Below are 24,905 nucleotides of genomic sequence, written 5' to 3'. Positions count from 1 at the left end.
GAGACAGAGCTATGCCCCTAAATTGTGAGGAGAGCCACTAGATTGTAGCTTGGGCTAACCTTGCCCCAATCCCATTCTTATCAAGGTTGGTGTGAAACTGTTATAACATGTGTTCTCTCTCTTCTCTGTGAAAGTTAATATGAATGTGCTCTAGGCCAAATTCGGGAGATCTCTAGAGATATAGAGAAAATTAGCAATGCTAAAAGAATTGCGTAAATTGGCTCTGCAAAACAGAGAGGCTCTTAACTATCTTTTGGCAGGTAAAGGGGACACTTGTGCAAACAATGGAGATGAATGTTGTACCTTTGTCCCAGATCACTCTTCTAATATGACTGATCTCGCCGAATACATTGCCGCTGTTGCTAAGAATAATTCCCCACAACCAGTGGACGACTGCAACTTGGTTGGAATCCCTGTTTGAAAGGTTGCTAGATCGAATCCCAGAGCTGACAAGGTTAAAAAAAATATATAATTCTGCCCCTAAACAAGGCAGTTAACCCACTGTTCCTAGGCATTCGTTGTAAATAAGAATTTGTTCTTAACTGACTTGCCTAGTTAAATAAAGGTAAAATAAAAAATTGTATTACCATACTAATTAGATTGATTAACCCAAAATGAAGGGCTTGAAATTATGAAGTGCCTGTTTTTTTTCTGCGTTGATTTCCCTAACTTTAATAGGAGTATAGAATATTATGATATAGAAGCTATAATCAAAATGCTTACATTAAAATGTAATGATTATCATCACACAAGTGATAAGAGGATGGAATGTTATGGAAATGTGAATGTTTGTGCTTTTCTAATAACCAATTTCTGTGTTCATGCAAGTGACTGATTGAACGAATCCTCATTGTCAGTATCTGCAATTTGGCAGCACATCTAGAACCTTGTTTAGAGAAAGGGATATCTCAGTTTCAAGGTCTCAGCTTAGAGAGAAGAAGCCCTGTGAGGTATTGGTCTGTCACATGCATGACCCAGTATTTGGTCGTCACATGAATGAAGCAAACATTAACTATGAATGATGAATAAGCTACATCATGCAAATATAACTTGTCAGTATATAAGGGACTGCCCCGTTAGAGCTCACTTCAGACCGGTACTTTATGCATCTAAGTTTGACCGTGACCTCTCCAGCTTGCTGACAAAAAAGAATGATTCATTTAAGATTGACTTCGAGTGTCCCTGTGTAATAATTTCCACCACAGCTCTTAGCTTTATCCTTTGAAAATAGACACAAGAAAAGATTCTATGGAATTGATTTGTACAACCATGGAGGGTTGATGTCACTAAAGGAACCCACCAATTAACATACTATATGTGCAAAGTCAACTTCCGGCGCCGACAGAGATGGCCGTTCATAGGACGGAGTTTTTTGTTTTTTTTACGTGTTATTTCTTACATTGTTACCCCAGGTAATCTTAGGTTTTATTACATACAGCCGGGAGAAACTATTGGATATAAGAGCAACGTCAACTCACCATCATTATGACCAGGAATACGACTTTCCCGAAGCGGATCCTCTGTTTGGTCCCCCACCCAGGACAATGGATCGGATCCCAGCAGGCGAACCAAAACAACGATGCCGTAAAAGGGGCAGACGAAGCGTTCTTCTGGTCAGGCGCCGGAGACGGGCACATCGTGCACCGCTCCCGAGCATACTACTCGCCAATGTCCAGTCTCTTGACAACAAGGTAGATGAAATCCGAGCAAGGGTAGCATTCCAGAGAGACATAAGAGACTGTAATGTTCTTCGCTTCACGGAAACATGGCTCACTCGAGACATGCTATCGGAGTCGGTACAGCCAGCTGGTTTCTTCACGCATCGCGGCAACAGAAACAAGCATCTTTCTGGTAAGAAGAACGGCAGGGGGGTATGCCTTATGATTAACGAGACGTGGTGTGATCATAACAACATACAGGAACTCAAGTCCTTCTGTTCACCTGACTTAGAATTCCTCACAATCAAATGCCGACCGCATTATCTACCGAGAGAATTCTCTTCGATTATAATCACAGCCGCATATATTCCCCCCCAAGCAGACACATCGATGGCCCTGAACAAACTTCATTTGACTCTATGTAAACTGGAAACCACATATCCCAAGGCTGCATTCATTGTAGCTGGGGATTTTAACAAGGCTAAACAAGACTCCCTAAATTCTATCAGTATATCGATTGTGCAATGCATATAAGGCCCTCCCCCGCCCTAATTTCGGAAAAGCTGACCACGACTCCATTTTGTTGCTCCCTGCCTATAGACAGAAACTAAAACAGCAAGCTCCCTTGCTCAGGTCGGTTCAATGCTGGTCAGACCAATCTGATTCCACACTTCAAGATTGCTTCGATCACGTGGACTGGGATATGTTCCGTATTGCGTCAAACAACAACATTGACGAATATGCTGATTCGGTGAGCGAGTTTATTAGCAAGTGCATCTGTGTTGATGGCAGCATTCGCGCAAAACTGAAAGCTCGAACCACTGCTTTTAATCAGGGCAAGGTGACCGGAAACATGACCGAATACAAACAGTGTAGCTATTCCCTCCGCAAGGCAATCAAACAAGCTAAGCATCAGTATAGAGACAAAGTAGAGTCGCAATTCAACGGCTCAGACACGAGAGTTATGTGGCAGGGCCTGCAGTCAATCGTGGATTACAAAAACACACCGCTGATCCTCAACACTGGGGCCCCCAAGGATGCGTTCTGAGCCCTCTCCTGTACTCCATGTTCACCCACGACTGCGTGGCCATGCACGCCTCCAACTCAATCATCAAGTTTGCAGACGACACTACAGTGGTAGGCTTGATTACCAACAACGATGAGACGGCCTACAGGGAGGTGGTGAGGGCCCTCGGAGTGTGGTGTCAGGAAAATAACCTCACACTCAACATCAACAAAACAAAGGAGATGATCGTGGACTTCAGGAAACAGCAGAGGGAGCACCCCCCTATTCACATTGACGGGACAGTAGTGGAGAGGGTAGTAAGTTTTAAGTTCCTCAGCGCACACATCACGGACAAATTGAATTGGTCACCCACACAGACAGCGTGGTGAAGAAGGCGCAGCAGCGCCTCTTCAACCTCAGGAGGCTGAAGAAATTTGGCTTGTCACCAAAAGCACTCACAAACCTTTACAAATGCACAATCGAGAGCATCCTGTCGGGCTGTATCACCTCCTGGTACGGCAACTGCTCCGCCCACAACCGTAAGGCTCTCCAGGAGGGTAGTGAGGTCTGCACAACGCATCACTGGGGGCAGACTACCTGCCCTCCAGGACACCTACACCACCCGATGTCACAGGAAGGCCATAAAGATCATCAAGGACAACAACCACCCGAGCCACTGCCTGCTTACCCCGCTATCATCCAAAAGGCGAGGTCAGTACAGGTGCATCAAAGCAGGGACAGAGAGACTGAAAAACAGCTTCTATCTCAAGGCCATCAGACTGTTAAACAGCCACGACTAACATTGAGTGGCTGCTGCCAACATACTGACTCAACCCCAGCCACTTTAATAATGTAAAAATGTATGTAAAAAATGTGTCACTAGCCACTTTAAACAATGCCACTTCATATGTTGACATACCCTACATTACTCATCTCATATGTATATACTGTACTCGATACCATCTACTGCATCTTGCCATCTTGATGTAATACATGTATCACTAGCCACTTTAAACAATGCCACTTTTATATGTTTACATACCCTACATTACTCATCTCATATGTATATACTGTACTCGATACCATCTACTGCATCTTGCCAATGCCTTTCTGTACCATCACTCATTCATATATTTTTATGTACATACTCTTTCATTCCTTTACACTGTGTGTATAAGGTAGTTGTTATGGAATTGTTAGGTTAGATTACTCGTTGGTTATTACTGCATTGTCGGAACTAGAAGCACAAGTATTTCACTACACTCGCATTAACATCTGCTAACCATGTGTATGTGACAAATAAAATTTGATTTGAAGTTCAAGGTTCACAGACGCATACAGTCCAATGACCACAGAGTGGCTGAACCTAAATGGACATAGTGATTCTGCTAATAAATACCAACTCTTGTAAAAGCAGCTCACACTCTAAAGAGCAATTGATATCAGTTTTATCAGGATTTCCCAAACTCGTTCCTGGAAAGGCCACACCTGACTGTATAAGGTCCCACAGTTGACAGTGCATGTCAGAGCAAAAACCAAGCCCTGAAGTTAAAGGAATTGTCCGTAGAGTTCCGGACAGGATTGTGTTGAGGCACAGATCTGGAGAAGGGTACCAAAACATTTATGCAGCATTGACGGCCCCCAAGAACACAGTGGCCTCCATAATTCTTAAATGGACGAAGTTTGGAACCACCAAGACTCCTCCTAGAGCTGGCTGCTCAGCCACATTGAGCAATCGGGAGAGAAGGGCCTTGGTCAGGGAGATGACCAGATATCCGATGGTTACTCTGACTGAGCTCTGGAGTTCCTCTGTGGAGATGGGAGAACCTTCCAGAAGGACAACCATCTCTGCAACACTCCACCAATCAGGCCTTTATAGTAGAGTGGCCAGACGGAAGCCACTCCTCAGGAAAAGGCACACGACAGCCCGCTTGGAGTTTGCCAAAAGGCACCCAAAGGACTCTCAGACCACGAGAAACAAGATGTTCTGGTCTGATGAAACCAAGATTGAACTCTTTGGCCTGAATGCTAACCGTCATATCTGGAGGAAACCAGGCCCCGCTCATCACCTGGCCAATACCATCCCTACGGTGAAGTATGGTAGTGGCAGCATCATGCTGTGGGGATATTTTTCAGCGGCAGGGACTGGGAGACTAGTCAGGAACGAGGGAAAGATGAACGGAGCATGGGTTCTGAATACTTATGTAAATGTGATATTTCAGTTTGTATTTCTTTATACAATTGCAAAAATCTCTACAACTAAATTTTTACTTTTTCATTATGGGGAGTATTGTGTGTAGATTGATGAGGGAAAACAATTTAATCAATTTTAGAATAAGGCTGTAACGTAACAAAATGTGGAAAAAAGTGTAAGGGTCTGAATACTTTCCGAATGTTAAGAGTTGAAGCAGTGTAGAACCACTCGGCTGACAGACACTGCAGAGCCCAGAGGAAGGAAGTGAGTGGTTCAAAAGACACAGAGCTGATGCTCTTTCAACCTGGGACCACATCCTGTTATGTGCTCCACTGGCTAGTACAAACACAACACCATAAACTACTGGGGAACCGTAGAGGTAGATTTGAATTCATGTAAATTTTGCTATGATGTTGTGGGAGGACTAAACTTGACAGTCCATTTCTAATGCTGAATATAATCGAGTTCTTCTTTCCAAGGAGTTGAGGAACCAATCAGAAAAGCTTCAGGAGCATGCTTACCCTGTATGATAACACAAGATGATAACCACTGGGTTACACAGTGTATGATAACACAAGATGATAACATAAGATGATAACTACTGGGTTACGGCGCCGGAGATGAAGGCAGACGTTTTACGTGTCCCCAACCTATTGTGTTCCTTTGTTCGTTTATTTGCAACTTTTCGCCTATTTTGTACATAATGTTGTCGCTACCGTCTCTTATGACCGAAAATAACTTCTAGGCAGAAGCAGAATCCTTTTTTTTCCCTTTGACGACTCTGACGAGCCCGACGCGAAGGATATACGGCTTTCTCGGTAACAGGCCCAGATCCCCGCGATTTGCGTGAATTCGTAGGCGATCTAATAAACCCCCACTTCCCTCCATTCTGCTAGCAAACATGGAGAAAAAAATCGATGAGCTACGCGGAAGATTAAACTATCAATGGGACATTAAAACTGTAACATCTTATGCTTCACGGCGTCGTGGCTGAACGTCGACCCTATTAACATACAGCTGGCTGGTTACACGCTATACCGGCAAGATAGACAAGGGGCGGCGGACTATGTATTTTTGTAAAAAACAGCTGGTGCACGATATCTAAGGAAGTATCGCGCTATTGCTCATCTGAGGTAGAATATCTCATGATAAGCTGTAGACCACACTTTCTACCTAGAGAGTTTATCTGTATTTCTCGTAGCTGTTCACATACCACCACAGTCAGAGGCTGGCACTGACGGAATTGAATGTGCTGTATTCCACAATAAGCAAACAAGAAAACGCTCACCCAGAGGTGGTGCTCCTAGTAGTAGTAGGACTTTAATGCAGGGAAACTTAAATCAGTTTTACCAAATTTTTATCAGCATGTTAAACGTGCAACCAGAAGAAAAAAATCTCTGGAACACCTATACTCCACACACAGAGACGCATACAAAACTCACTCGCCCTCCATTTGGCAAATCTGAACAAAGTTATATCCTCTTTGATTCCTGTTTACAAGCAAAACATGTAAGCATGAAGCACCAGTGAAGAGATCAATAATGAAGCAGATGAAGCGGATGCTAAGCTAAAGGACTGTTTTGCAGCACAGACTGGAATATGTTCCGGGAGTACACCACATCAGTCATCGGCTTCATCAATAAGTGCATTGATTACAGAGGGTAACGGAGCGCCAAGTCTAGGTCCAAGAGGCTTCTAAACAGCTTCTACCCCCAAGCCACAAGACTCCTGAACATCTACTCAAATGGCTACCCCCCCCCCTTACACCGCTGCTACTCTCGGTTGTCGTCATCTATGCATGGTCACTTAAATAACTCTACCCACATGTACATACTACCTCAACTAACCAGTGCACCCGCACATAGACTTTGTACCGGTATCCCCATGTATATAGTCTCGCTATTGTGGTTTTACTGCTGCTCTTTAATGACTTGTTACTTTTCTCTCTTATTCTTGTCCGTATTTTTTTTAACTGCATTGTTGGTTGGGGGCTCGTAAGTAAGAATTTCACTAAGGTGTACTACACCTGTTGTATTCGGTGCATGTGACTAACAAAATTTGATAACACAAGATAATCACTAGGATACACGTTTGCTATGAAACTAAATAATTGTACTACTGGTAGAACATATTCCCCGTTTGTTAACTTTCCTATTTTTTTGTGTGTATGTCAGTACACTGGCTTACTAATACATTTTAATGACAGCTATGACTTCCTGACACATGACCAGTGAGGGTAATTAAGTGCCTGTTGCACAATGCAAAAGAGAAAGGAGTGTTTATTGGAAGATTTGCACAGTGGAGTGTTATTCTCATCCTCTATTTGTTCACAACCACACACATAAAATGTGTATTATGACAGAGCATACAGAAATATTAATCAAGTAAATAAAACAAACACATGAGCCCGATGTGAACTAACCTGGTCCCAGGACTGTGTGTGCTGTCTCGCCAACTCCTGTAGTCATTGTAGACAATACAGCCTTAAACAGATCTGGGACCAGGCTATATGTGAACAGTACCCAAGGCTGCAAAAGGGGTGAGGTATAAACTGCGGATAAATGCAAACAAATCTAAATGTAACAGTGAACTATTCTTTTTCAGTTCCGTCCAACAGTCGAGCATCGTATGCCCTTTCTTTCCCATCTTCAAATAGAAACACAGCAGCTGCTGCTACATTAGTCTAGTAGGTTCTACTGGCTTGGATTACATCATTCACAGTAAAAAAATAATAAAGTTCAATCTAATTTCATTGTAACGTTTTAAAGTTCTGTGCCTCGTGACACTCATACAACTGCTATGGTTTTAATGGAATATTACGTTAGTTCTGCTTGGAACACATTCTCTGAGGTAACACTTAACTTGAACTCTGTTATAAGCCGTCATTGGAATTTATAACCCTTTGTGACAAATGATACTGCATGTTGCTTCATTCACCTAAGACAACTTAGTTGGAGAGCACAAATTAAGTATTACCTTCTAAGGTTGAAAAAAAAATCATTACAAAAACCATCCAAAAAGAGAAACAACACACATAATAGGAATGTTTTTAAGCTACCTCCAACTCACGTCCTTCACATCATTTGTAAGAAAAAGAGCTTCATATCAAAATAAACATTATTTGGAAATTGACCGATCTGTTTTTCTTTATATGTCAATATATGCGCTGTACAGCACAATTCAATACAACTAATCCAATCGCAATGAACCAGTGCAGTTTTGTAAACAGCACAGCGCTATTAGCATATACAATTATATTTATAATACCAATGGTCTGATTTTAGAGTAATAGCTTCCTATGATGGTAATGTATAAAGCCATACATGTACAAATGTATAAGTACTAATAATGGAGTATCACATTTGATATGACATGATTAGCAGCTGTAACTACCTGATGAAACAATCCCTAAAGGATTCACAATGCCAGTGCTTCAATGAACACAGCAACTGTAAATGATCTGGCAATGATCTACATGGTAACATTTATTGAGGGTGTACACACATACAATGTATACTGATGTGCCATTTCGCAAAATGTACCAAATGAACATAGACCTTTGTGCCAGATGTCATAAGGATTCGTGAGTAGGCTATGATTGATTCCGCATGTCTTTGTAGTGATACACCTTCAAATACTGTCACCATCGATGCTCCTTCAAAAAATCCGGTGACATGTCTTACTGCAGTATGGATGTTTTATACAGATGATCTCCATTCATCCTATATCATCTGCCATCTAACTGAAGCAGCATCGAAAGAGATGTAGGGTGCATCTCAATTGTGTGTCCTTGTTCCCTCTTCCTTCTCAAAACCCATTGGAAGAGAAGTCTCGAGGGGAGGAACCTCTGACCTTGTCCTCCAATGCGTTTTGAGAAGGCGAGGGGAGAGGATGCGAGGGAACAAGGAAACACAATTTAGATTCACCCACAAAACACCTTCACTATAACAGTTCACCTTATTCTCAGCCCCTCTGCGATATACACAGTTAGTCACGGAGCTACACTTCACTACATCCTCCCACTCAGCTTAAGGTACTGCTGTTGATTCTAGTAAGGCTATGGTCTATGAAGTTTTAGTAAGAATGCCCTTTGGATGTAGTGGTGATGCCCAATCGGCCAATCAGACATCCCCGTCCTCGATGCGGACCAGCTGCCTCTCCAAAAGCTCGATCCTCTGGCCCTGGGCCAAGACCACCGAACGAAGGGCCTTCACCTCCGCTAGCACCTCACTCAGCACCTCCTCCTGGAGCGGGGGAGAGGGATGGGGGGATAGATGGGACGAGAGGGAGGTGAAGAGGGGGAATGCAGTCACATACATGATGACATCCTAAATAGTAACTTTTCTGGCACTTCTACCTCCATACTCATACTTACTTCTCTAAGGGAGACACCCTAAACTTGAGCAATAAGAAACTCTCGTTACAAAATGTTTAGCTAAATCCCAAATCAATTCGTCACATACACATGGTTAGCAGATGTTGCGAGTGTAGCGAAATGCGTGTGCCTCTAGTTCCGACAGTGCAGCAATATCTAACAATTCCACAATAACTACCTAATACACAAAAATCTAAGTAAAGGAATGGAATAAGAATATGTACATATAAATATACGGATGAGCAATGACAGAGCGGCATAGGCAAGATGCAATAAAATACAGTATATACATATGGGATGAGTAATGCAAGATATATAAATATTATTAAAGTGGCATTATTAAAGTGACAAGTGATCCGTTTATTAAAGTGGCTACAGTGTGTCCTGGTGAATACACCCCTGCTATGCTTACTGCCATACCCACGTATAACCAAACTCCATTCTCACCTCTCTTCTCGCGCTATCGGATGCTCCTTCTCCTTCTGCTCGAGTGACCCTCTGCTGCACCACCCCCACCCCCTCGCTCTCCATTTCCTTGGCGGTGGTGGTTGCCGTGGGAGAGGCGGCCTGCCGGGGGACTGGGGAAGAATCCGTCCCGGAGCCCTGCAACAGCAGCTTGGGCTTGTTCCTGAGCTTGTCTCTGTGCTTGGAGGGGGTGCCAGCATAGCCCCCGCTCAGAGAGACTAGCAGGGGTGCCGCGTCCTGCCCAGCGATCCAATCCTCGGCCAAGAGAGAGGGCTCCACACCGGCAGTGTCCGGGTACAGGTCCCCCTGGAACAGGTCTGACTGAGGCGGCAAGAGAGGAGAGGGAGGTTTGAGGAAAACTCTCTGTTCCAATATCCACATTAACATGCCACTTAGTAGAATGTTATGTTGTGGGCATGGATTCTAAGTGGGACACTAGTATGGCTATTGGAATATGGCCTTAGTCCAAAAATTTGTGAATTCAAATGGCTTTGTTTCGAACTGCATGGCTTACCTTCCGTGGTACCGTCATAGAAATGGGCTCTACTTTCCTCTCATGCAATTTGTAGAACCTGCCATATGAGAAAGAGAGGAGACCGAGATTAAATGAAAGAAAGCGAGAGTGAATGAATGAGACAATGAAAGCGTGAATGAATGAAAGAAAGACAAGATAGAAATTAATTACAGTGGGAGGGCATGAAAGGGGGAATGTAGGAGTGAGAGAGGAGTGGTGAATGAGAAAACAAAGGAAGCAAATACACAGAGGAAGAATTCAACTAACAACCATGAAGTCATGCTGAAAAACCTGTTCACCTGGCGATCTCACACTTGTTGACGTCCACGCCCCTCTTGCTGAGAAAGCCTGCTCCTCGCTGGGGCTCTTTGCTGCTGTACAGGCTGAGAAAATGGACGTAAGGCGACTCGTCCGTCACCTCAAAGTACCGGATGGTGCAGTCCCCCTGAGAGTGATCACCAGACAAAAGGGACTGAACCAAACATCCAGAGGGGGATCTTCTAATGTGATCCTATGCCACCAGCAGAATTTGTTGAAAGTGTTGTAGGAAATGGGTGTACTGTACCTTTCCACACAGGTAGACCATGTTAGTGTCAGGGTCGTAGTAGGGAAGGAGAACACCGTTACTGGTGTCCATCTCCTGCACTGCCATTGGCTCAGACATATCATTCTGCAACACAAATACCAAATACTGTTCATTGACTACAGCATTTGAATCCTATTGTTCCCTCAAAGCTCGTCACCAAACTCAGAGCCCTGACGGGAAGACCACAGGCTGTGAGCATTGGCAACACCTCCTCCACACTGACTTGACACAGGCGCCCCCCAGGGATGTGTCCTCACTCGCTGTTTACCCACGACCGTGTGCCTTTGCACGACACCAACATCCATCATCAAGTTTGCTGACAACACCACGGTTGTAGGCCTGATACCAACAACGAGTCAACCTATCAGGAGGTAAATTAACTAGCATTGTGGTGCCAGGACATTAACCTCTCCCTCAACGTCAACAAAACAAAGAAGTTGATTGTTGACTTCAGGAAGCAAGCCCCTAACATCAACGCGACTGCAGTAGAAACAGTCAGCATTTTTAAGTTCCTCGGCGTACACATGGACATGGACCAACACCGCCCCGGGTTCTCTCCAAATACTACCGCTGCACCATCGAGAGCGTCTTGACCGGTTGCATCACGGCCTGGTACAGGAATTGCTCTGTCCACGACCGCAAGGCCCTCCAACAGGTGGCGAAGAGGACCTAATACATCACTGGGGCCGTGTTCCCACCCATCCAGGACATCTACTTGAAACGGTGCCTGAGGAAGTCCTGCATCATCAAGGACCCCACACCCCCCAGCCACGTGCTGTTCACTCCCTTACAGTCAAGCAAACTGTATCGGAGCATGATGTCTGAGTGCAATCACTTACTCATTCACACACACACACTGCTACCAGACTCGTATTGATAATACTGTTAAATGTAAAAAATGTCCCCTGCACTGCCCCTTCCCTGACACATGTGTAAATATTGGAACGTAAATTGTTCCTTCCTGTATTATACTTATGCTAAAATGTTTATTTTATTCTACTGAGACATTTACTTTGTTTGTATTCTTATATTTACTTATTTATTATTGTTTCATTGTCGAGATTGTTGGGCTGTGTATACCGTCTGTACTTATCCCTTACGACTAACAAAACTTGAAACTATGAGCTTGGATTTGAATGTACTTCATCTCATGCTGATAATGTACGTCACTGCTGTGCCTGGCTGAACATATAGCAGCTGAACCTGTTGATCTAGCTACCTTTCCAAGGCACTATGAAGATTCCATTGTTTACAGTTCGTTTTCACTTAGCTCCCACTACTTGGTCAGTGTGTAGTGGACCCCTAGGTGCTGCGTCAAGGGAAAATAAACAGGGCTGACCAGGTGAAAACTATGATCCCTATCAATGTCTCTTCAAAATCAGTGCAGAAGGGGAGGAGACGGTTAAAGAAGGATTTCTAAGCCTTGAGACAATTGAGACATAGATTGTCTATGTGTGTCCTTCAGAGGGTGAACGGGCAAGACAAAAGATTTAAGTGTCCTTGAACGGAGTATGGTAGTAGGTGCTTGGTGAACCGGTTTTTGTCAAGAGCTGCAACACTGCTGGGTTTTTCAAACTCAACAGTTTCCTGTGTGTATCAAGAACGGTCCACCACCCAAAGGACATCCAGCCAACTTGACACAACTGTGGGAAGCATTGGAGTCAACACGGGCCAGCATCCCTGTGGAACGCTTTGACACCTTATTAAGTCCATGCTCCAATTTAGGCTCTTCTGAGACCAAAGGGGGGGGGGGGGGGGGGTACAACTCAATATTAGGAAAGTGTTCCTAATGTTTGCTATACTCAGTGTATATGAAATGTGTCCATCCAGCTGCCGTACCGTATCCCACAAGGCCAGCTGCCTTTCACTCATGCGGCTGAAGCCCGTGGTCAGGATCTTCCCGTCCGAGAGGAACACGGCCCTCATGGGCCTGGTGCCGTCGTGGACCTTCTCTTTCACCTGAGGCACACAGCAACAAGTGGTAGGTAGAGTCAATGTCAAAAGCCACATGTACAGAAGGTAGAGTTCATACAATCTAAACAATATACAGTACTTGGGGGATTTGGCTGAATCCAATTTTCTTTGATAAGGAGATTTTCTTAAGCAGTGGAGAGTTTGTGTGTTACAGTCCACTTTGTGTTGGTTACTTTCACCTTTAAGGATAATAAAGTTGTATTGCTTGTTATTGGTACTTAAAGACCATAGGAAAAGGCAAAGCGAGAGGGACAGCTGGGTGAAAAATCTGTCTTCTCCAGACAGATTTATTTCATTTATTTCACTCACCAAGCAAGGACTTTTGGTATGGAAGTCAATGAGTTTCAAATTTGGTCAACGACCAAAACATTTAATGGCTTATTTGCTACGTGAGGTTTATTTGATCGAATTGAAGTTTCATAATACTTAGGTTGTTACGAGCATACTGATATAAGGACTCGTGACACCCCGGCAACTTTAAGATTTTATTTTTTATATTTTTTATAGCAGAATTGTCTTTAGATGGCTATGCGTTTTCATGACATGTGGCTAGGAGCAACGCATCTCTCCATTGAATACAGGCGGTTGACATTAACGCCACAAATTCTAATATTCAAAAAAGTATTAACTAAATGCAGCCATCAATCCAAAGAGAGGAATAGGCAGGAGCTTGACAGCCCACCGTTCTGCTCTGTGGACAACAAATCCCGTTTTTAAGATGGAGATGTACAGTTGAAGTCGGAAGTTTACATACACTTAGGTTGGAGTCATTAAAACTCGTTTTTCAACCAATCCACAAATTTCTTGTTAACAAACTATAGTTTTGGCAAGTCAGTTAGGACATCTACTTTGTGCATGACACAAGTAATTTTTCCAACAATTGTTTACAGACAGATTATTTCACTGTATCACAATTCCAGTGGGTCAGAAGTTTAAATACACTAAGTTGCCTGTGCCTTTAAAAAGCTTGGAAAATTCCAGAAAATTATGTCATGGCTTTAGAAGCTTCTGATAGGCTAATTGACATCATTTGAGTCAATTGGAGGTGTACCTGTGGATGTATTTCAAGGCCTACCTTCAAACTCAGTGCCACTTTGCTTGACATCATGGGAAAATCTAAAGAAATCAGTCAAAACCTCAGAGGAAAAAAAAGTGTAGAACTCCACAAGTCTGGTTGCCTTGGGAGCAATTTCCAAACGCCTGAAGATACTATGTGCATCTGTACAAACAATAGTACGCAAGTATAAACACTATGGGACCACGCAGCCGTCATACTGCTCAGGAAGGAGACTTTGGTGCAAATCAATCCCAGAACAGCAAAGGACCTTGTGAAAATACTTTTGTACCTGTTTCCTCCCGTATCTACAGTGCCTTGCGAAAGTATTCGGCCCTCTTGAACTTTGCGACCTTTTGCCACATTTCAGGCTTCAAACATAAAGATATAAAACTGTATTTTTTTGTGAAGAATCAACAACAAGTGGGACACAATCATGAAGTGGAACGACATTTATTGGATATTTCAAACTTTTTTAACAAATCAAAAACTGAAAAATTGGGCGTGCAAAATTATTCAGCCCCCTTAAGTTAATACTTTGTAGCGCCACCTTTTGCTGCGATTACAGCTGTAAGTCGCTTGAGGTATGTCTCTATCAGTTTTGCACATCGAGAGACTGAAATGTTTTCCCATTCCTCCTTGCAAAACAGCTCGAGCTCAGTGAGGTTGGATGGAGAGCATTTGTGAACAGCAGTTTTCAGTTCTTTCCACAGATTCTCGATTGGATTCAGGTCTGGACTTTGACTTGGCCATTCTAACACCTGGATATGTTTATTTTTGAACCATTCCATTGTAGATTTTGCTTTATGTTTTGGATCATTGTCTTGTTGGAAGACAAATCTCCGTCCCAGTCTCAGGTCTTTTGCAGACTCCATCAGGTTTTCAAGGAAGAAGCCACTGCTCCAAAACCGCCATAAAAAAAGCCAGACTACGGTTTGCAACTGCACATGGGGACAAAGATTGTACTTCGTGGAGAAATGTCCTCTGGTCTGATGAAACAAAAATAGAACTGTTTGGCCATAATGACCATCATTATGTTTGGAGGAAAAAGGGGGAGGCTTGCAAGCCGAAGAATACCATCCCAACCATGAAGCACGGGAGTGGCAGCATCATGTTGTGGGGGTGCTTTGCTGCAGGAGGGACTGGTGGACTTCACAAAATAGATGGCAACATGACGATGGAAAATTATGTGGATATATTGAAGCAACATCCCAAGACACAATTTAAAGATCTTTAAAGTTAAAGATTGTCCATTTGGAAGACCCATTTGCAACCAATAACCCCAAGCATACTTCCAAAGTTGTAGCAAAATGACTTAAGGACAAAGTCAAGGTATTGGAGTGGCCATCACAAAGCCCTAACCTCAACCCTATAGAACATTTGTGTGCAGAACTGAAAAAGTGTATGCGAGCAAGGAGGCCTACAAACCTGACTCAGTTACACCAGCTCTGTCAGGAGGAATGGGCCAAAATTCACCCAACTTATTGTGGGAAGTTTGTGGAAGTCTACCTGAAATGTTTGACCCAAGTTAAACAATTTAAAGGCAATGCTACCAAATACTAATTGAGTGTATGTAAACGTCTGACCCACTGGGAATGTGATGAAATAAATAAAAGCTGAAATAATTCCCTCTACTATTATTCTGACATTTCACATTCTTAAAATAAAGTGGAGTTCCTAACGGACCTATGACAGGGAATTTTTACTAGGATTAAATGTCAGGAATTGTGAAAACTGAGTTTAAAGGTATTTGGCTAAGGTGTATGTAAACTTCCGACTTCAACTGTAGATATCTCGTCATTATATCCAAATCTCTTAAGACTTCTTTCCATTCATTTGCATGGGTGTGTCATACGACAAAGGACAGACAGGACTCACTTTGAGGACGGTGCCCCGTCGCGGGTCGATGACACGCAACGCCTTGTCCTTGCACACGGTGCAGATGGCACTGCCCTCCCGGTTCCAGCTCACGCTGTAGATCAGGTCGGGGTGGGCATCGGCTATCTGGTAGACCAGCTCCCCCGTGCCCACGTCCCACACACACACCAGGTTATCACAGCCTGAGAGAGAGAGAGAGCGAGAGGAGAGAGCCACACATACAGAGAGACAAAGACACAGAGAGAGCGATACAGAGAAAGAGAGACACAGACAGCGACAAGAAAGGAGAGAAGAGACGCAACATTCAAAACAGGTGTTTACACAGCATCTAGGGAAGCACAGACAAAACAGTGTTCACAGAAGAGAGTTATAACAAGCACACTACCAATCTCAGTTCACCAAGACGTCAACCACAATAAAAGTGCAGAAGTAAAATTGTGTGTAGGAGTTCTGTAGTTGTAGACAACTAAAACCTAAACGCAAATGTCATATGGATACAATCAAATGTATTTGAAAAGCATGCAAATAGTCAAAATACAGACATAACATCCTAAATAATGCAGATAAACCAAATTGCTTTCAACATTTGAAACCTTAAGCTACATATAAAAAATATATTTTTTTAAATAGTCGCACACTATATAGACACCCAGTAATTTATTGGGTCACCTGAAAAAGAATGTGTGTGTATATGGGTCTACTGAGAGAGAGATATATATATATATATATACACACACACACTGCTCAAAAAAATAAAGGGACCACTTAAACAACACAATGTAACTCCAAGTCAATCACACTTCTGTGAAATCAAACTGTCCACTTAGGAAGCAACACTGATTGACAATTTTACATGCTGTTGTGCAAATGGAATAGACAACAGGTGGAAATAGGCAATTAGCAAGACACCCCCAATAAAGGAGTGGTTCTACAGGTGGTGACCACAGACCACTTCTCAGTTCCTATGCTTCCTGGCTGATGTTTTGGTCACTTTTGAATGCTGGCGGTGCTTTCACTCTAGTGGTAGCATGAGACGGAGTCAACAACCACACAACTGGCTCAGGTAGTGCAGCTCATCCAGGATGGCACATCAATGCAAGCTGTGGCAAGAAGGTTTGCTGTGTCTGTCAGCGTAGTGTCCAGAGTATGGAGGCGCTACCAGGAGACAGGCCAGTACCCCAGGAGACGTGGAGGAGGCCGTAGGAGGGCAACAACCCAGCAGCAGGACCGCTACCTCCGCCTTTGTGCAAAGAGGAGCACTGCCAGAGCCCTGCAAAATGATCTCCAGCAGGCCACAAATGTGCATGTGTCTGCTCAAACGGTCAGAAACAGACTCCATGAGGGTGGTATGAGGGCCCAACGTCCACAGGTGGGGGTTGTGCTTACAGCCCAACACTGTACAGGACGTTTGGCATTTGCCAGAGAACACCAAGATTGGCAAATTCGCCGCTGGCGCCCTATGCTCTACACAGATGAAAGCAGGTTCACACTGAGCTAATGTGACAGACGTGACAGAGTCTGGAGACACCGTGGAGAACGTTCTGCTGCCTGCAACATCCTCCAGCATGACCGGTTTGGCGGTTGGTCAGTCATGGTGTGGGGTGGCATTTATTTGGGGGGCCGCACAGCCCTCCATGTGCTCGCCAGAGGTAGCCTGACTGCCATTAGGTACCGAGATGAGATCCTCAGACCCCTTGTGAGACCATATGCTGGTGCGGTTGGCCCTGGGTTCCTCCTAATGCAAGACAATGCTAGACCTCATGTGGCTGGAGTGTGTCAGCAGTTCCTGCAAGAGGAAGGCATTGATGCTATGGACTGGCCCGCCCGTTCCCCAGACCTGAATCCAATTGAGCACATCTGGGACATCATGTCTCGCTCAATCCAGCAACGCCACGTTGCACCACAGACTGTCCAGGAGTTGGTGGATGCTTTAGTCCAGGTCTGGGAGGGGATCCCTCAGGAGACCATCCGCCACCTCATCAGGAGCATGCACAGGCATTGTAGGGAGGTCATACAGGCACGTGGAGGCCACACACACACTACTGAGCCTCATTTTGACTTGTTTTAAGGACATTACATCAAAGTTGGATCAGCATGTAGTGTGGTTTTCCACTTTAATTTTGAGTGTGACTCCAAATCCAGACCTCCATGGGTTGATAAATTTGTGTGATTTTGTCAGCACATTCAACTATGTAAAGAAAAAAAGTATTTAATAAGAATATTTCATTCATTCAGATCTAGGATGTGTTATTTTAGTGTTCCCTTTATTTTTTTGAGCAGTGTATATACACACACACACTGAGCACCATAATTAATTGGACAGTGACAATTTTTTTGTTGTTTTGGTTCCGTACTCTAGCACTGAGATTGAAAGGATACAATGACAATGAGGGTGAAGTGCAGACTGTCAGCTTTAATTTGAGGGTATTTTCATACATATCGGATGAACCGTTTGGAAATTATAGAAGCTTTTGTACATAGTCCCAGCCCCCCCCCATTTTGGCCATCAAAAAACATTGGACAGTTTAAGAATAAAGTAATCATTGTTAATATTTGGTCACATATCCTTTGCATACAATGACTGCTTGAAGTCTGCGATGCATCGACATCACCAGACGCTGGGTATCTTCTGTAATGGCTGCCTGTAATGCAGCAATCTTCAGTTCCTGCTTGTTTCGGGGACTTATTGCCTTCAGTCTCCTCTTCAGCATGTAAAATGCATGTTCAATTGGATTCAGATCCGGTGATTGACTCTGCCAGTCAAGGTTTTTCCACTTTTTGGCCATCAAAAAAACCCTTTGTTGCTCTAGCAGTATGTTCAGGGTCATTGTCTTGTTGCATGATGAAGTGCCGTCCAATGAGTTAGGAGGCATTTGGTTTTATCTGAGCAGAACAAATATTTCTGTAGACTTCATAATTCATTGTTCTTCTTCTGTCTGCAGTCACATCATTGATGAAGACAAGTGAGCCTGTTCCACTGGCAGCCATACAGACCCAAGCCATAACACCCCCTCCACCATGTTTCACGGATGAGGTGGTATGCTTTGGATCATGGGCATGTCTTTTTTCTCTCCACACTTTCCTCTTTCCATCACTCTGGTACATTATAATCTTTGTCTCATCTGTCCACAATGCTTCTTTCCAGAACTCTTGGAGCTCTTTTAGGTGCTTTTTAGCTAACTGTAATCTGGCCTTTCTGTTCTTCAGGCTTATCAGTGGTTTGCATCTTGTAGTGTACCCTCTGTAGTCCTGCTGGTGTAGTATTCTACGTATGGTAGACTTTGACACATCTACACCTGCATTCAGGAGAGTGTTTTTGATCTGTTGGCCTGTTGTCTGGGGGGTTTTTCTCCGGTCATCCACTACAGTGGTCTTCCTCAGTCTACTGGGTCTTTTGACATAATTGAGTTCACCGGTTGTTTTTTGTCTTGTTAATGATGAACCAAACTGTTGACTTGGACATGTCCAGGGTTTTTGCAATGTTCCCGATTGATTGATTTTAATTTCTGAGCCTTATGACGGCCAGCTTCATTTGCATCGACACTGCTGTCTTCCTCATGTTGTCACACCCCAACAACAACCTCTAAAGGCAATAGCAAAGTCTAGAATCAATACTATTCCTCAACAGCTCTCCTGCATTCACCAACGACACAAATGAATACACCTGCCTAACGACATACATTTGTGAAGCCAATACAACAAACACTTGTACCTTAAAATGGGGGGACCATGTACAAAAGGTGCTGTCATTTCCAAACGGTTAATCTGATACGTATGAAAATACCCTCAAATTAAAGCTGACAGACTGCACTTCACCCTCATTGTCATTGTATCCTTTCAAACTCAAAAGTGCTAGAGTACAGAACCAAAAGAACCAAAAAAATGGTCACTGTCCAATGAATTATGGTACTCACTGTATAGGACTGCGACTATTATTTTTATAGCTTATAGTTTATCCGCCATTAGTCAGCACCTCTACTTAAAATAATTCTCTGGGTGTGCACCAGCTCATGTTTTTTATTCTAACATTTGAAACCTTCCTACGACCTCTTGAAACCTCTTTAGTTTCATGTTAACCACAGTCTCCTTTAAAACTTGCAAACTACATCAAATGTATTTATAAAGCCCTTTTTACATCAGCAGATGTCACAAAGTGCTTATACAGAAACTCTGCCGAAAACCCCAAACAGCAAGCTATGCAGAAGCACGGTGGCTAGGAAAAACTCCCGAAAAAGGCAGGAACCTTGGAAGAAACCTAGAGAAGAACCAGGCTCTGAGGGGTGGCCAGTCTTCTTTTGGCTGTGCCGGGTAGAGATTATAAGAGTACATGGCCAATAAGGCCAGATCTTTCTTCAAGATGTTCAAACGTTCATAGTTGACCAGCAGGGTCAAATAATAATCACATGCTGTTAATTGCAAGGGAAGGAAACTCAATTCCTAGCTTGTATAATGCATTTGGAATGGAACTGTCTTTCAAATGAACTGTCTTTCATGTAACACCTCTCCAGTACGTTTAGAGCTGTCCTTAGACTCTCACCATTTACATTGACTGCTACGTGTTAGCTTTCTCTGGCAATCACACAGGGTCCAACGTTCGACACATGGGTGGCTAACTAGCTAGCTACATGCTACCCTGACGAGTGACCAAACTGTGTCCTAACACTATCATTATGTCTACATTTCCAGGTGTGAGCGTGACTACATGCAACACTTCCCTCTTAAAATACTCAGTTCTTCTTTCTCAGAAATGTCCTAACATAAGAGGTCTCACATTATCATGGACCTGGGGATCCAATTGTGCCCCTACCATGTCTACCTTTCCTTTTACCAATCACATTCATTGATACAAGAGGCATCGCTAGTGAGTTGGATAGTCAGTGGACAGGGGACAATGTCTGCACCTCAAGTTGTCTGCCATGCATTGTCCTCTCAGACGGCCATGGCATTATGATCACAGTATCCGACGTGAGAGAATGAGGTGCAGATAGGTGAGGTTACCTGCAGTTAGGAGGATGTTGAAGGCTGTCGGGTGCCAGGCCAGAATCCCCACTCGTTTGCTGTGGCCCTCCAGTGTCACTACAGGCTCTGTCATTGGCCCTGTCAGCCCTCCATCAGGGACCTCCCAAACCTGTCATAGACAATACAACCAATGACAACACTTTGTTACAGGAGTAGAGCATACAACTGAACCTTTGTTTCAACTCTATAGGCCTAACCAATGACTGCATCTGCAACATTCTCAACACAAATATTCCCTCTGGATAGTAGAACATCTATCACAAGGCCAACATAATGCCATCATATAATAGTGCATCTGCTATGTCCCCTCAATGAACCTATAACTATCATCCAGCAGTCCACCTAAATCTAAGCCCAGATCTAGACAAGGGTTGAAAGTGTCATCACAGACTACTGTGAACTGCTTACGCTGCTTTTTTAGAAGGCAGCTACGTTCCCATCACTCACCTTTACGGTGCAGTCCTCCGAGGCACTGGCGATGATGTTGTCGTCATGAGGACACCACTGGACGTCCAGCACCGGGGCTGCGTGTCCACACACCGTGGGAGTGGCCTGGTCAATCCTGCCACTCTGTGGGAGAGAAGCAGGTGTCATGTGGGCCAGGTGACAATTCATCATCAGATAAGTCACAACCTCCAAGGTCGATCTCAATGCTACTTACTCACCAACCGAAAAGCACTGTTTAACATGAAAATCAGTGGGTCAGAAAGACTCAGAGTTGCTAACATATTGCTACAACCCATCATGTAACGTCAGCCCAGTAAGAGCAATTCCATGGCAACGGAATTATGCTTTACTTTAAAATGTATGTCAAACAAAAGCCAAGATCTCAAAGTTTAACAAACCATAGAACTCCTTGCACAATGACTACTTTGAACAATTTACATGGTTAATAAAAAATAAAAACATTTACTGGAAAAACTGTGCAGATGCAATTTTGGTAACAGAATTACGGTAAAATCGCCCTCAGTTTTATTCTAAACTTTGTAGGTGCACAGTTCTTCCTCTGAATGTGGAAGTTCTTCCTTCTTTGGTTTGTTAAACTTTGAAATCAATGGTTTTTGTTTGGTATATATTTTAAAGTGAAAAATCAGAGTCTCAGCAAATACCATTACCATGGAATTGCCCATAAACACCTTTGGGGTATTGATCCGATGCTTATCCTCAATCTGAGAGAGGTTGGATGTTTATGTGGGCGAGTACAAACCTTGTTGAGTGGCAGAACGAGGAAGGCCCCTCCTCCGCCTGATTCAATGATGACTGCGGTGAATTTGGGGTTCACAGCGCAGAGGGGCCCGTCCCATGTGACACGGGACACTCGGACATCATCGATGCAGTGCTCAGCCTTCCATGCCTGGGCGAAAACGTGCCTAAACTTGCTCTGTCTGACCACGCCTCTTCGGAACGACATGACTGAAGAGGGAGATATTACTTGTTAACAATAATACACCCTAAGCAACAACATGACAAATCGATGTGGAGGTTTTTATCCTCAACTTTTAATGATGTAGCTAGCCTATGCAGCCACACCCCAGGTGAGAAATGTACCATGGTTCCAATATATCTACCACATCAAATACATATTGAGACACTCACATGCCAGTAGCGATTAGAATTCTGGTGGCGCTAGTTTTGCTTCTTGCAAGTCAGTACTAATAGACTCGTGGTAACTGGTAGGCCTATGAGTTCCAAAACGTTTTGAGCCATGTTCTTTTAAGAACATCCTCAAGGAGGCTACAATGTCAAGAGTCAAGCCTATGAAACAAATTGTCTGGTCCTGTCTCTGTGAAACCATTATCAGCTCAATAGGAGCTGATTGGGGTACACAATATGGAACTAACCAATAAAAAAATGTATATTCAGTTAATCAGTAACATTTAATGAGGCTGGGGATAAGAACGTAAGTAAACAATGTACAACAGCCAAATTCTCCAATAATGTGAGTACGTCAGTTCTAAGAACATTTGGGGGGGGGGGGGGGTTTGGCAGTTAGAGAGACGACTTCAGAGGGGAGGGGGTGCTACTCAATGCTTTATAGTTGACGATCCAGTATCCATCTAAACAAGGGTGTTAACATGTGTTACATCTAACGTAACAATGTAGCCTATAACAACGTGATAGTGAGAAATGTTGGCTTGGCTTGCATCCAGATCATTTGAATGTAAGACTGTCACTGGGAGTGGTAGGTGTAGTTAGCAAATACTGTAGATGCACAACGCACATTATTAGCATCAACATTAATGGAAAGGTGGGTCAGAAAATATAAAAATAAAAGGACACAAAATACAACTAAGATAATGTATCAACAAATAGCCTAAAAGTAGCCTGCCCTACTTGGAGAAGCATTTTGACCATGTGAGGTTTGAGGAGATTAGTCGAAGTAAATACAACAGCAAGGAGTTTTAGTTAAACAAAACGGACATTTCAGTTACTCTACCTCGATTTCAGGCAACTTCAATTGGAAAATATAAAGGCCGAAGACTAGAACGTGACAAGAGGAAGCCAATAGAATAATCCGCCACCAGCAGTAACTTAATCCTTTGCTATGTCTGAGAGACGGCTACACAGCCGACCTACCACGATGGCAGGAAATAATTGTTGTAGATGGATAAACACAAGCGATGATTAGCGCTCAAAAAAAAATAAAGACGCGCGGCGAACAATCCTGTTGCAAAATGATTTTCCTTTTAGTTGGTTAAAAAATGCGTATCTGTGGTGCAATACTTAAAATGAACAAACATGTAAAACGCGTCAAAATATTGGTAAATTAAAATGTAGACAACAAGGGAATGGTTACCAGGAATTATGGGCGTGCGACGGGAGAGATGCTGACACTTCACACTCCGTGTTGGAATGATTACTGTTTGGAACAGACTTCCAGACTTCCGCCCCTGGCAGGATATAGTGGATGTGGCGTTGTTGTATCCATCGCATTTCTCAACAGTATTCTATTGGATTGGTTTGCTGCACTAAAAACAAAGGCCTACGGTACTACCTGATATGCTAAACAAGTGTTTAGCATGTGTGTAAGTGACGTATTCTGTCAACATTGGCATTACATGATGGCAGCAAAAGAAAACTGTTTAACCATATCAGAAGCATATATCAGGCCATACATGCACTCATGTGACTGAAATAACAATAACGAGGCTATATACATGTGGTACAGGTGTTGTGCCGAAAATCTCCCCCCTGCCAGAGTCCCCCCCTTCGCGTGAACGCGCACGCACTCAATTCTTCATTGCTGCGACTCCCATACAGTTTGGGGTCACTGATCACGTTAGGCTGCGTTTAATACAAAATAAAAAATATATTATGTCGGATTTACCTCGGGGGAGGCACGAGTAATGTCTGCAGTTTTCAGTTTGGCTGTTTGTTTCAATAAATAAATATCTTTGCCAAAATTCGTCATCGCTCCCATGTCTTATTCGATTTAGTAGTTGTTCTGAAGTGTTTATTGCTTGCCTACATTTTACTCCCTCCTCTATGTTTAATATAAAGCACATTAATTATTAATTTCGGTTGCCTACGTAAAGGTTGTTCTATAGAAAGTATTTGACTCTGATGTGTGCCACAGAATGTATTTGACTCTAGCCACAAAATTATGGAATTTAGAAGGGGGGATTTCGGGAAGGCAAGAACATGGCCTTGCCGAAATCCCGCCCTTCTAATTTCCTTAATTTTGTGGCTAGAGTCAAATACTTTCTATAGAACAAACCGAAATTAATAATTGAATTCAGTTGTTTACATTTTCTTTCTGAGGTCTTGGCTGACTTCTTTTGATATTCCTATGATGTCAAGCAAAGTGGCACTGAGTTTGAAGGTTGGCCTTGAAATACATCCACAGCTACACCCCCAATTGACTCACATGGTGTCAATTAGTCAATTAGTCACATGGTGTCAATCAATCAGAAGCTTCTAAAGCTATGACATCATTTTCTGGAATTTTACAAGCTGTTTAAAGGCACAGTCAATTTAGTGTATGTAAACTTCTGACCCACTGGAATTGTGATTATAAGTGAAAGTTTGTTAACAAGAAGTTTGTGGAGTGGTTGAAAAACGAGTTTCAATGACTCCAACCTAAGTGTATGTAACCAAGACTAAGGAGATGATTGTGGACTACAGGAAAAGGAGCACCGAGCACGCCCCCATTCTCATCGACAGGGCTGTAGTGGAGCAGGT

General features: G+C 43.3%; 1 protein-coding gene across 2 annotated transcripts; it reads right to left on the bottom strand.

The window, feature by feature from the left end:
• Nucleotides 1-7,119: 7,119 nt before the first annotated feature.
• Nucleotides 7,120-23,809, bottom strand: LOC115133592 (coronin-1B-like). Of its 2 annotated transcripts, none has more exons than XM_029667000.2 (11): nt 23,521-23,809; nt 21,931-22,136; nt 21,171-21,293; nt 20,703-20,832; nt 15,705-15,886; nt 12,638-12,757; nt 10,778-10,882; nt 10,512-10,657; nt 10,213-10,270; nt 9,681-10,019; nt 7,120-9,102 (listed from the first exon to the last, which is right to left on the bottom strand). In XM_029667000.2, the coding sequence occupies exons 2-11, from the start codon at nt 22,132-22,134 to the stop codon at nt 8,980-8,982; spliced, it is 1,530 nt and encodes a 509-aa protein (XP_029522860.1). In that variant the 5' UTR covers nt 22,135-22,136; nt 23,521-23,809; the 3' UTR covers nt 7,120-8,979. The 2 variants fall into 2 exon arrangements, with proteins under 2 accessions (XP_029522860.1, XP_029522861.1); XM_029667001.2 differs by lacking the exon at nt 23,521-23,809 and adding an exon at nt 23,161-23,514.
• Between the last annotated feature and the right edge of the window lie 1,096 nt (nt 23,810-24,905).

The sequence above is a fragment of the Oncorhynchus nerka genome, linkage group LG8, assembly GCF_034236695.1.
Source record: "Oncorhynchus nerka isolate Pitt River linkage group LG8, Oner_Uvic_2.0, whole genome shotgun sequence".
Taxonomy (NCBI): domain Eukaryota; kingdom Metazoa; phylum Chordata; class Actinopteri; order Salmoniformes; family Salmonidae; genus Oncorhynchus; species Oncorhynchus nerka.
The sequence above is the reverse complement of the archived record's forward strand: the minus strand, read 5'-3'. Positions and strand labels throughout refer to the sequence as shown.